Source organism: Phytophthora infestans, genomic scaffold (assembly GCF_000142945.1).
Source record: "Phytophthora infestans T30-4 supercont1.3 genomic scaffold, whole genome shotgun sequence".
In the NCBI taxonomy this organism is placed as follows: domain Eukaryota; phylum Oomycota; class Peronosporomycetes; order Peronosporales; family Peronosporaceae; genus Phytophthora; species Phytophthora infestans.
In genome coordinates this window covers 263,838-276,461 of record NW_003303756.1, presented here as the reverse complement: position 1 = coordinate 276,461, position 12,624 = coordinate 263,838, and the positions used below count along the sequence as shown (strand labels likewise).

Sequence of the window (12,624 nt, the reverse complement as noted above, 5' to 3'; positions counted from 1 at the left end):
TTCGTTCCCGTCACTGTTACGGGCGAACAAACCGCAAGGTTGTTCGTCGATGGCGTGTTCCGCTATCACGGTCTCCCCGAGACGATTGTCTCGGACCCGCGGTTCACGGCTGCGTTTTGGAAAAGCTGTTTCCTTTACTGGGAACTCGTCTGCAAATGTCCACTGCGGACCATCCGCAGACAGACGGCCAGACAGAGCGCGTCAATCGAGTGCTCGAGGACACTCTGCGCAGTGTGTGCGCGACAGCACCGCGCACGTGGTCGACGCAGCTTCCAGTTGTTGAGTTTGCGCTCAACAACGCGGTACACGCGTCCACGGGGCTCACGCCGTTCTACTTGAACGGCTTCCATCACCCCAGAGTGCCTCTCACTCTTCAAGGAGACACCGACTCCTCTATTCTAAGTGGGGGAGTGGCTCGGAAAGCCTTTTCCTCCCAGATCTCGGATGTGAGACCAGTTTCGCTGCGGAAACAAGTGGAATCCTTTATGGATACCAAGCTGAGCGTTGTCAGCAGGGTCCGCGATGCCATGGCAGCGGCCCAAGATAAACAAAAGGAGTACTTCGACAAACATGGAAGAGGAAACTGAAGTGTATTTAAAGTGGGGGACTTAGTGTTACTAGACACGAGGAACCTACCTCTTGACACTGTCAGCTCTGTCGGCAGCAACAAGCTGAAGCACCGCTTCATCGGACCATTTGCAGTCCTGGCCAGACATGGTGCGTCGTACACCACCGACCTGCCTAAGTCAATGACGACGCACCCGACGTTCTATGTTGGACGTCTTAAGCGGTACTTTGATCCGCAGGGGGTTGCTGACTCGCAGACCCACCTTGGCCCAGCTCCTAAAAGCGAGGGCCGGTCACAGACGTCGACGAGGGCGCCGGAGCAGGCACCCAAGCCTCGGTCGGAGCGGCAAGGCTGCGGTCAAGACCGTACGCCGGAGGGGCTCCGTACGAACGGACCCCGGAGCCATACGCCGAGTACGCTGAGTACGCCGGGTACGCACCATACGCGTACGTCTGGAAGTGTGCCGCAGGCGGCTCAGGACGTGGCAGCAGAGCCTCGATCTGTCGGATCATGAGAAAGGCCTCGTCCAGATCGGACGAAGAGGCTCGGCGATCCGCCCGCAGATGCAGGCTCGCAACCTCTCGCTCCAACAGGTCTAGGCGGCCCGCAAGACGAGCGAGCTCGCCCTGATTCCCGGCCTGGGCAGCAGCATCACCGCCAGTACCAAGGCCAAGTGCAATCTCAAGCACGAGGACACGTTGACGGAGGCGGTCAACCTCAGGGCCCTGTGTCGGACCCGCAGCCGGAGCACTCGGACGAGAGTGGCGTTCGGGAGGCGCAGAGTACTCGTACTCGTACGAGGGCACCTTCGCCCCTGCTTGACCGGAATGGAGAAGTCCACCTTCACGTGGAGCGGATCCTCCAGGAGCAACGGCGTCGCGGTAAGTGACAGCTCCTCGTGAAGTGGAGTGGTTATGCTCACTCCGAGAACTCGTGGGAGCCGATTGAACGGCTCCTGACTGACTGCCCGAAGGCTGTCGCAACATGGGAACAGAAGAGGCGGCAGCTACATAAGTAGTCCGGGACTTCTTGCCCGAACGGGGTGCGGACGTTGAATACACTTTGTACCCGCGCTCGTCGTAAGCGCTGGAAGCCGCACGCTTCAGCATGTCCCTTGGCAGCATGCGCTTGCTGACCAAGTGGGCAAACCGAACACGAATATCACGCTGTCCAGGATGTGGGACAGCTGCTGATCTTCATGGAGTTCCCGTAGCTCCGTGGGTGAGTACTTAAGAGACTCCATCCCATCCATGCCCAGAACATGTCCTCACAGGAACCCCAGGTGGGACAGTTCTCGAGCAGAACCCAGGGGTACCCCAAAGAGGATAGAGACCACCCCGGGTCTCGGGCTTCTTACGACAAGTCGTGAAGTCCCTAAGGGGGATGCGGTGTGGCGCGAGAAGCACACACCGAGCAGCCTCCAAGTTGTCAACGAGCAACTTTTCCTTCTGAACAAGGGCACGTTCGTAAGTGCCCCTAGAAGTGTGTCCGCCCACAAGACCACGAGGAGCGACGAGAAGCTCTAGGAAGAGTTCAGCCCCAGAGCTCTCCTCGGGAGGCCAATTCCCTCTTAAGCTGATGGCAGCTCCCTGGCTGACGGGTGCCACCACCGAACCCCCACGCACACGCTGGGCAGCTTGGAAATCCTCCTGCTGCTGGTCGAGGTTATTCGTGACCCCCCGGGGCTCAACGAAAGCACCCTTCTCTTCCTCTTCTTCCTCCTTCTCCTCCTCTTCATCCGAGGAGCCGAAGAGACTCTGATAGGAGCGTCGAGTCTCCTTCTTCTCGCGGAGTGGAGACTTAGAGGCGGTACGCTTCTTTGAGGGCTTGGCGCCTTCGGCTTTAGAGGCCTTAGCGCGCGCAAGACCCTCGGCAAGCGAGAGACGTTTGCGAGGATTCTCTTCCTCATCGCCACCAGCTTTGGGAGTGCCCTTAGCCTTAACGGCCGGACTCTCAGAGCGCACAGACGTCCTAAGACTGTGATCACCTTGATCACTAGCGAGCGACTGCACGCTGTCATCCTTGTGCTCACTGGGCACTGGGCTGTGCCCTTTCGCAGAGCCCGCAGGAGCATCGTGCGTGCTCTCGGACTCGGCTTCGTCCTCTTGAACTCACGTTCTACGAACCGAGGGTTCGGACGATTGTCTGGAGAGGCCGAGGGCGACGGGCTGCGGCGCTTGCTTGTTCGCTTGCCCACAGCCGCGTCACCTGAGGAGCCGATCGCCTCGGAGGCCACCTGAGTAGCCTCCTTAAGTGCCGAGCCTTTGCCGTGAGGCTTAGTACTCTTGGCTTGCGCCTTCCAGGCAGCAGCCTTGGAGCGTGTCTTCGCACCGATCTTTGCAGTGCCACGAGGCATGGTAAACGGTCGAAGTGGAGACCTAGCAGAAGAGCGCACAGACTGCTGCTCGAGCTCTAGCTGTGAAGTGAGCCTCCGCCGCCCTCGCGCGGCCAAGTCGAGAGTTTTCGACTTTGAGAATGAAAGTTTGTGACGAACACCTCTTCATTCTGATTGGTCGGTAAACCGAACCTAAATGGGGGAGGATGTACCGGGGTACGTAGCCCTAAGTGTACCCTGGTTACATGAAGTGTGACACGTCACACTTTAGAAGTATGACACGTCCTACTTCGGGATATTTGGTACTAGGTACCAAGGTCGTCCAAAGCCAACTATTGGTTGATGACATTGCATTTCTATAGGTGACTTATAGTTTGTATTAAACCCAGGCTTTATCTACCTATAAATATACTCAGTTTACATTCTACCTTAATTAGGTCACTTCGCTCTCTTTTGAATAAAGAGGGCACCTGTGAACTGCCGCTCACTGAGAGTTTGTATACTCTCGGAAGCTAACTTCCTCTAGCGCAAGGTGTGTCAGAACGATTTTTTATATGAACAATTTTTTAGCCAATTTTGCCAATGCCTGACGATTTGAACTATCACTTTACGGAGGGGTGGAGTGTTTTTGTCAAAAATAATCAGAATTAAAATTAAAAATATACTAGAAAAGTGCAAACTGAGTGGTATATGAAACGTTTGGCGGGACCCCGGGGTCCCGCATAAAATATGCTCGGTATTGTGTTATTTTGGGCAGTCGCGACTTTTGACACAATCTTCAGTTTCGATCGGGTGTCGCTGCGGAAAATGTCGTCTCGGGCGTCTGGCGGCTCACGTTCAGCCGTCCCGCCTCGAAAGCGTGCAAAACGAGTCGACAGGAAAGAGACCGCGTATATACGTGTATGTGAAAAGCTAGGAGAAGATACCGTTAAGAGGATTCGTAACGACTGGGATCAAATGAATACAAGGCGAGATGGAAGCGAGTGGCAACAGTCAGAAGGAATAGTCATTCAGTTTCTTCAACAAGGATTATCGGAGCGAGAAATTCGAGCTGTTATACCTGTGGGTAGTAGCCGCATTGCAAGACTGCGGAAAGTACTGGAGGAGGGAGTTGAAACGCTACACACTCGTCGCGAGCCACAACGACCTTGGCATGCACTGAGTGACGATGATATTGCTGTACTGAAGAAACACTGTGAGACTTGGATACTTGAAGACGGGTTTCCGTGTGCTCATAGACGACCTCGGCAGTACTTCACCGAGCCTAATCTGAAATGGACAGTCGTTCACGGTAGGTATGAAGAAGAACTTACTCGTACAAACCCTACGGCGCGTGTCATGAGTTATTCCCGGTTCCTACAATACGTTCACTACTTCTACCCTGGTGTACGTCTTACTCGCACCGCTGAGGATGTTTGTGACTGCTGCGTACGCATCGATATTCAACTGAAACAACCTGATCTCAGTGATGATGAACGGCAGTCTCTTCATCTAAAAAAACAAATGCATCTCGATAGTGCCATGGGCCAACGGCGATTTATTTCTTCGTTTATAAAATCCTACTCAGCGATACATGCACCAGAGCAAAGCCTTCCCGAATGTATTATTCCTGATACTTACGATGCAGTTTCCGAATGTGGAGATCTTTCTGATTTACAGTGTCATGACGAAAACGAAATGGAAATTGGCCAGCAAATCGAATCATCAGCATTGAATGCAGAAGATTCAGTTTTAACGGCGCAATGTGTCATTCAGATCCAGGCAGAAGATTATGGAGGTGGAATATCCATGCCGTACTATGGTCATGTTCGCCCTTCGGCGGATTATTTCAACAGCAATCTCATTTTGCAGAACTTTGTAGTGGCAGACATCAGCAATGGTGTCAACAACGTGTATTTCTATGACGAACGAGCGCAAGGAAAAGATGCTAATGCGCTATGTAGCTTACGCTTGAACTACCATCTTTCAATTATATCACGAGCTAAGTACAACGAGGAGGCACCTCCTGAAGTGAGCTTCAGTATATTGGACAATTGTGTGGGTCAGAACAAATCGAAAGCAGTTTTAATGTTCTTCGCATTTCTTTCGGTGATATTTCCCTACAAGAAAGTAGTGCTTTGTTATTTACTACCTGGACACTCTCACAATATTGCTGACCGCGTTATTGCTTGGTGTCGACGGGCAACTCTAGGATTGAACTTATATACACCAAAATAATTGATTAAAGAGGTGAACAAGGTGAAAAGTGTACAGGGTGTGTTTTTAGATCACACTGATGCCAATCGACCATTCTATGTGGGCTGGAACGAGTTGTTGAGCAAATACTTTATCCCACCGCCTGGGGGTTACACCTCAAACTACCTTTTTGAGATTGATTGTGGAGTTTGTACTGCTCGTAGTACAGCAGGAACGTCGGATGAAAACTCTATTTCTTTCTCGATGGTTGCCCCTGGAAACATTGAAGCTGTTCGAAAAGCTGTTCTGGCGGATCTATTCGGCCCCACGGTCAAGACAATTTTTGAAGCGTCTCTTTCGTCCATGCGACTCCCTCGCCACCCTGTCAAGGAGCTATCAGCGAGCAAGTTAAAATCACTATCAGCTAAATACTTCTCCATTCCCTCTCAGCACTTGCACTATTATCCAAACGTACCAGAGTCATTACAGAATGTCAAGGCCACGTCCAGTGACACCAACAGTAGCAACAAGAAGAAGAAGTTGAAAAAGAAGACAAGCACTTCAGCAAAGCCACGCAGTACCCAACCTTCCATCTTGCAGTTCTTCACGTCACACACACAACAGAAAGAATAAGTACTTCAAGTTCAGTCATACTAATTTCAAATCAACTTAAAAATGATACCGGTTTCTGATGGGGATACCGGGGTCCCGGTGGGACCCCGGGGTCCCGCCAAACGTTTCATATCACTAAAATCAATTGAATCCATTTTCGCGAATCCTCATTCGAACTCATTTTAACCAATCGTACCCATCTTAGAATGGACATTGACCTATCACACATGCGAGTTTTTTTTATAGAAAAACCTAACTGCTAATTCTTTTCCGGACCGGGGAAGTATTAAATTGTGCTTTTGCAGACGATTTGGCGTTTTCCATAGTCGACTTACTTAAGTACGAGATCGATCTACAGGAAAAAGTTTTCCATAAAAAATGCAGGTCGACAGCGTATTTTCCGATTGATTCTAAAACAGTCGTTTTTGCGTGTGAAAGTGTGCAATTCGGACCACTTTATTGTAAAATTTACATCGCAAATGGTCCTACTCTAACTGCCCACATTTGGTTTTATTGGCCACAATGTGGGCAATTCAAAAAGATCAGCTCTTGTCAGCTTAATTGGACACGAGCAACCCCGTGAACTCACACATAGTCTCAAACTTTGCCAACTCTGTACAAGTGCAGCTTGTACTCTCACGACTTCCGCTGGTGTGCTGTCTTTCTCATCCATGTGTACAGTATTCGCATACAATATTGTGAGTGATGTATCTGGTCCTAGTATTAGAACGATGCAACGATTGTATGCATTATTCCTATCTGACAGAATAGTTGATGACAGCGACCAAACGAAACGCTCGTCACGGTGGTCATGTAATAGTGGAGCGCTCACAAGTATGCGAAAGACCATCCTACGTTTTACGTGAGATGGCCAGCCGCTCTCTACCATTAGCCTGGATTGCTGCAATTTCCGCTGCAGCGGCGCGACCCGAATGCCATCCGTCGCTTTCGCCACGGGTGCCAAATAGACGGAAAAGTCAAATACAAACTGCTCGTGAATTGGGGCGTCGCTTAATGTCAATGATAGGATATCCACCTCCGTAATACATACCCAACACCGGCGGATAAGTTCCGCAAAATTGATTTCTGAGAGGGCTTTGAAGTCCCCTGCTGTCGGGCGCTCTTTGACCCTTAGGAATACGTTTTCGCCTTCCAACACGACCGGACTTTCTCCAAACTCAGATCCGTTCAACAGCTGGAAACTTTTGGCTCTTGCGACGAGGAATCCCTCGCTAATGCTAAACTTCAGCGCCTTTGTGATTCCCTTACGCGACCCTTTCGATCCCCCCCCCGTCCTGAAGAGGACAGTGCCACAAAGGGGTACATCTATCGGCACTACGCCTGCCCGAGGTCCTGGCATACTGCCCCACAGAACGGTAGTCGAAGCTATAGTAGCCGAAGCTACAGATCCATCGCGCGCAGGAAACAGAGCAGCATTAACGAAGCTATGGCCACCCACTGATGTCGTAAACAGCGATACACAGTGTACCAGATTTGGTGTACTGTAAACTACAGTATCTCTGCGATCCCAAGTCTCTCTCACATAGTATATTATCTAAAGATGTAGAAATAGCAGAAAGCTAAACGCACTGCAAAATGAGCTCGAAATCTGATACACCTCGAATATCTGAAATCTTTGCGCTACATTTTGGGTGTTTGGCGGGAATCCTCTCATAGCACATCTTCAAGTCGTTGACTGTAGATATCTCCATAACAGCCTCAAGCAAAGTAACTGTAATAAACAATAAAGTAGGAGATCTGATCAGCTCTCACTCTTCTCCACTGGAGCGACATTCAAGAAACAAATTAAAATAGAATAGAACCGCAATTCGCAACACAATTTTTGCAATTGGCATTTGCATGCATATTAGTACATATCCGCGGCTCAAAGTTCTGTTCACATTAATGATCTACAAGAACAAACTAGCAGCAACGTGCATGCTTCTTGCAGCCCAATGAGTAAAGTCAACAAGGTGAAGTGACCATAAAGTCGGATCATTTTTATTAAATAGGAACTCACAATTATCGTGGTCAAGCTTTTTCGAGGCCGCGACCTCTTTGACGTCAAACTCGATCTTAGTACTAAAACAGTTTTTTGTCGCATCAGTGCTGTGCGTATCCGAGAATGAGGCTAAGCTACCGGTATTCTCCGCTCAGTCATACGGTAAAACGCGACGCTCGATCCTTTTGCAACGTGCACTCCTCAGCGGCACACTCAATCGATGCAGACAATTGCATACTATACTTGGGGTAAATCGTTCTCATTTGCTATTTAAATGTTCACATCACACGTGGTACCTACGGTGCTTCTTGCTCAAGTTATCGCTATGGTTTCACCGCATCGGGCCACTCCGACGCCCATTTCATTTGCGTCGTTTTCTTTGTTGCAATGTGCCATAGCCTGGATGCGTAATACCCCGAAATTAGGTGCGATGATCAACATTAGGTCCTAATGCTGTTCATCGCTTGCACGGTCCTTTCCTCCATCACTGTCCTCGCTTTTGTTCAAATCTTCAACTTTAATATCAGACAGTTTAGTGTTGAACTGACAAGCTTCGCCTCGAAAAACATCCAAGCCCGTAAAATGAGAAATGCATACGATATCACCAGGTGTAGGGATCCCATTGCAGCCATTGATTTCGTCCCATAGCGTGACTGTCACCAACTCCTTATCTGAGTCAAGGCTGAGATACCACCGTACTTCTAAATCTATAAACGCATCAACACGTGTGACAAGTGCAGATTTTATCACGTACACATAAAGTACCTCTAATTGACCCTCAATTATATCGTCCGTAATCGCATCGTAATGATACAGACGAACAATATGTCTTCATCGTGTGCTTATATGGTAAGCGTCCCACAGAAAACGACCAAAAACCAATACGACCTCACTCGGAACCCTTGATTGTTTTGCATAAGCGCGCAGCTCTTTACATATATCAGTACGTTGGTACCAGCAAAATGATCATAAGGAATCACAGTGCAGAAAATATACCTTACGCTGTCGCGATTTTCCTTTCTGCCCCCAAAGGGACAGCTTCTCGCCGCGCTTCCTCAAGGGTGACACATAATCTTTCGGCACAGGCAAATTAGACCTTTTACTAGCAGAACTTATCGCAGGCGATTTATTCCGCCCTGAATTTTTGAACGCGCTTATTCTTGGCGGCATCTCAGCTACCCACTGGTAGTAGATCAGTAGATCTCTACTGTTACTTGAAAGACTTGTCCCACTGAGCTCTTCGACGCATACTCGATCACCCAGTTATATACAATTTACGCTTTTGTTGCTGAGAGGCTTGTCCCATTCGAACTTTTTATCGCTGGCTGGTACGCCAGAGATTCATTTTGTTCTTCAACACTGTGCCGCGCATTTGTTTTATTAACTCATGAGAAAAGGGACAAAGTGTCGCACAATTGATGAGCCGTGCTCAGTTTAGCCGAAAGAAGGGCCTTAAAAATCATCCGCACGCAGTAGTTGTCGGTGTTTATCAGTTGGAGCAAGTACGAGTGTCAAGCGGAAGCGCTGTCAATAACACGCACAGCAAGAAGCGAAGCGGCGTAAAGCCGAGTACGATTGAATTCGCAATGCTGACGAAACTACTCGTCATCGACGCCATCTGCGGCGAAAACAGCAACGCCATCTCCCCAAAAAGCAGCAATTGACCCACCAAACTCTACTCGCTTAATCCCCCCGAGCCCAGATACGTTTTCTCTCATTTTTGCAGAGTGTGGTAGTGAAAGTTCGATAGCAGCAGTACACGAAAAGGAGGGCTGGGTTTGCGATTGCCATCATGTATTGTTTGAAATACCGGAGAAACGGCTGAGTAGCAGACCTGGTCTCCTGCGATCAATTTAAAAGCTACTAAAGCGGCCAGAAAGCTTAGTCTTGCGGCTTTTAAGCTTCTACAGTGTGCTACAACCGCCAAGACGGGGTCTATCATCAACTATGTGCCTCGATCGTCCCTCAACTGTTTCAGCTGGTTAGAGTGGATCTTGAAGAACAACCTACCGCTGTCGCTCTGTGAGAACGAGGCGGCTAGACGGTGAGCTAAGCTGTTTCTATCCTATTTCTATTGTCTAAACGTTTCTTACCCTTTGTTTCTAATTAGTGCTCTGCAATATTTAGGTAATGTAACCTGGATCCCATTTCTGTCGAGACACTAGTCTCCGGAATGAACAGCTTGACGCACGCTTTCGAGCGCATCATCGCGGAGGAGCTACCGGAACGCTTCGGGCTAATTCTGGATGGATGGGCGCATGCATCAGAGCATTACATTGCTGTGCATTCTTGCTACGAAGTCGGCGGCGTCATTAAGACCCCCTCTTGTGTATAGTCCCACTCCTCAGCGACGACGAGGAGGACCTTTCAGCTCGCGGCCACATAGAGCCACCATGCTGCTCCGCGACTATAGAAAGCAGCTGGGTAGTGCTGCTTTCTGGAAGCTGACAACTGAGCAGTGAGCCGTCGGTTAGCGACGCTGATGGGCGTGTCATTGGTTGGCTGCGCCAGCCACCGTCTTAACCGCGCGGTACAAGTTGAGATGGCGGACTTTGAGACTGACCTCGATGCAGTACAAGAGCTGATGATTGGGCTGCGCACTCTGACACAGTCATCCAAGCTCAGGTAATAACTGTTTGGAACTCGTGGTGCTTTGTACACCATATCTCTAATTATAATAATTTTTAACTTGTTTTTAATTTTGGCTACAGGGCTCAAACGAAGCTTCGACCAGCTATCCGCCAAGACACGCGATATGGATCGACATTCGCGGTGGTCAACCGGTACTTTACGTTTCTTGAGTTTAATGACACTATTGAGGACATCATAGCCGATCCGTTGTTGACGCCCGCGTGCAACCGTCGTCTCCGGGCTTTGCTGAAAGACCCCAAGAAAGAATGGTCTGTATCGAAAGCGCTGCAAGGGGAAGGCGTGTCGCTGTTAGACGCTCGTGTTTGGCTTGATGGATTAATTTCGATCAAGTCCCACTACGCGTGTTTCATCGGTAAGCTTGATGTTGCGGATGTTCTTACTATTAGGCTAATTGTTAACTTTTCATTTTGATTTATGTGCTTTATTCATTTGGTCCGCGCGTCGCAATCGCCCACAGCCCTGATTTTGAGGCAGCGTGCGTCCGGGTTCTGGGCGGAAATACGAGCCGTCTCACCCGCGCAGAGAAAGCCCCGCTTTCACTGTTTGCAAGAGTTTGATTGTATGCAGAGACCGGAGAGGATGACGCCGATAAAGAAGTTTCTTTCGTCGAACAGCTCCAGAAACGATGTCGTCTTGCCAAGAAGGATGTAAAATACGACTTGCTCCGCGTGATTCCGGCTACTTCCAACGTAGGTGAGCGGGGTTTTAGCGTTGGTTTGGCCAAGCGCGACATGGATTACTTTCTATCACACTGGAAATGATTCTCTTCTTAAGAGAAATGGTACGTACTGGAACGCTCAGACAGTAGATGCGGCAACACGTTTGTAGATGGTATGTCTTTACAACTCAAAACAGCTAATTCGTTTGTTATTGTATCAATTAGGCAGTAGTTTATTTTTTACCTACATTATCTGTGGTGGGCATATTTCGGGTCAGGACATATTTCAGATCATTGGCTTTCTTTACAAAAACAAGCCAATAAGGAAAAAAAAGATCATATCGTGAATGCCCATTAGGAGTACAAATATTGGTCCAATGTCTTATTATGTACCATATTGTACCATATCTAAAGGAAGAGGGAATCCGCTTTCGAAAGAGCTATTGCGTGCGTCTATCCGACGTCAGTTGCCAAAGCAATTCGTGCACAAAGAGCCCCCTTGTTAATGACGGCATCCCGCTGAGCACGGCATCAGCGTCATACGGAGTGTCGCGCGATCCGCTACAGCAGCGGGTTCTTAGCCTCGTGCCTCGGGGCTCTCTCGCGTGCCGCTGATTCAAAAGCGTGTTGCCCGGATAATGCGATGGCAGGGTTTGAGAAAACTGGCGTGTATCCACTGTCACTCGACCGGATGATGCCCGGAATTATAGGCAACGATTCTCCTGTTTCAAGTGACATACTACCACATTTCTCCATTATTCTGGGGAATAATACCGCTGCCACAGCCAGACTCCTTGAATCGGAGCGCCAAGAGCGAGTTCTGCGCGAGCGAGACCTATGCCCCAACGCGCTTCATTGTCAATCTTCAGACGTCTACTGTAGCTGCACCGATTTCGCAAAAGCTGACACAAGGCGAGTAGGTTGATGAAAACTATTTTGGTGGCGAGTTTTGTTTTAGCTACGACATAATGCTGGCGGCTGTTAAGGCGAAAGCCGCTGCAAACGCACAGAAGGGAGCAGATAAGAAGACTGCCCCGTCCGACAAGCGAAGCTTGCAGGGCAGGAGATGAATCGGCACAATAAAATTTGTGACGGGGTCACACAGCACCTTGCGCTGAGAAAGTTAGCTTCCGAGAGTTTACAAACTCTCAGTGAACGGCAGTTCACTGGTCCCCTCTTTACTCAAAAGAGAGCGAAGTGGCCTAATTAAGGTAGAATGTAAACTGAGTATATTTATAGGTAGATATAAGCTTGGGTTTAATACAAACTATAAGTCACCTATAGAAATGCAATGTCATCATCCAATAGTTGGCTTTGGACGACCTTGGTACCTAGTACCAAATATCCCGAAGTAGGACGTGTCGTACTTCTGAAGTGTGACGTGTCACACTTCATGTAACCAGGGTACACTTAGGGCTACGTACCCCGGTACATCCTCCCCCATTTAGGTTCGGTTTACCGACCAATCAGAATGAAGAGGTGTTCGTCACAAACTTTCATTCTCAAAGTCGAAAACTCTCGACTTGGCCGCGCGAGGGCGGCGGAGGCTCACTTCACAGCTAGAGCTCGAGCAGCAGTCTGTGCGCTCTTCTGCTAGGTCTCCACTTCGACCGTTTACCATG

General features: G+C 49.2%; 1 protein-coding gene across 1 annotated transcript; it reads left to right on the top strand.

Annotated features, from left to right (window-relative positions):
• Positions 1 to 4,241: 4,241 nt before the first annotated feature.
• On the top strand, positions 4,242 to 5,490 carry PITG_02118 (uncharacterized protein; the record flags this gene model as incomplete). The annotated part of the gene is made up of 4 exons (XM_002907042.1): positions 4,242 to 4,529; positions 4,665 to 5,074; positions 5,150 to 5,285; positions 5,428 to 5,490. 4 exons carry the CDS (start codon positions 4,242 to 4,244, stop codon positions 5,488 to 5,490), a joined length of 897 nt encoding a protein of 298 aa, XP_002907088.1.
• Between the last annotated feature and the right edge of the window lie 7,134 nt (positions 5,491 to 12,624).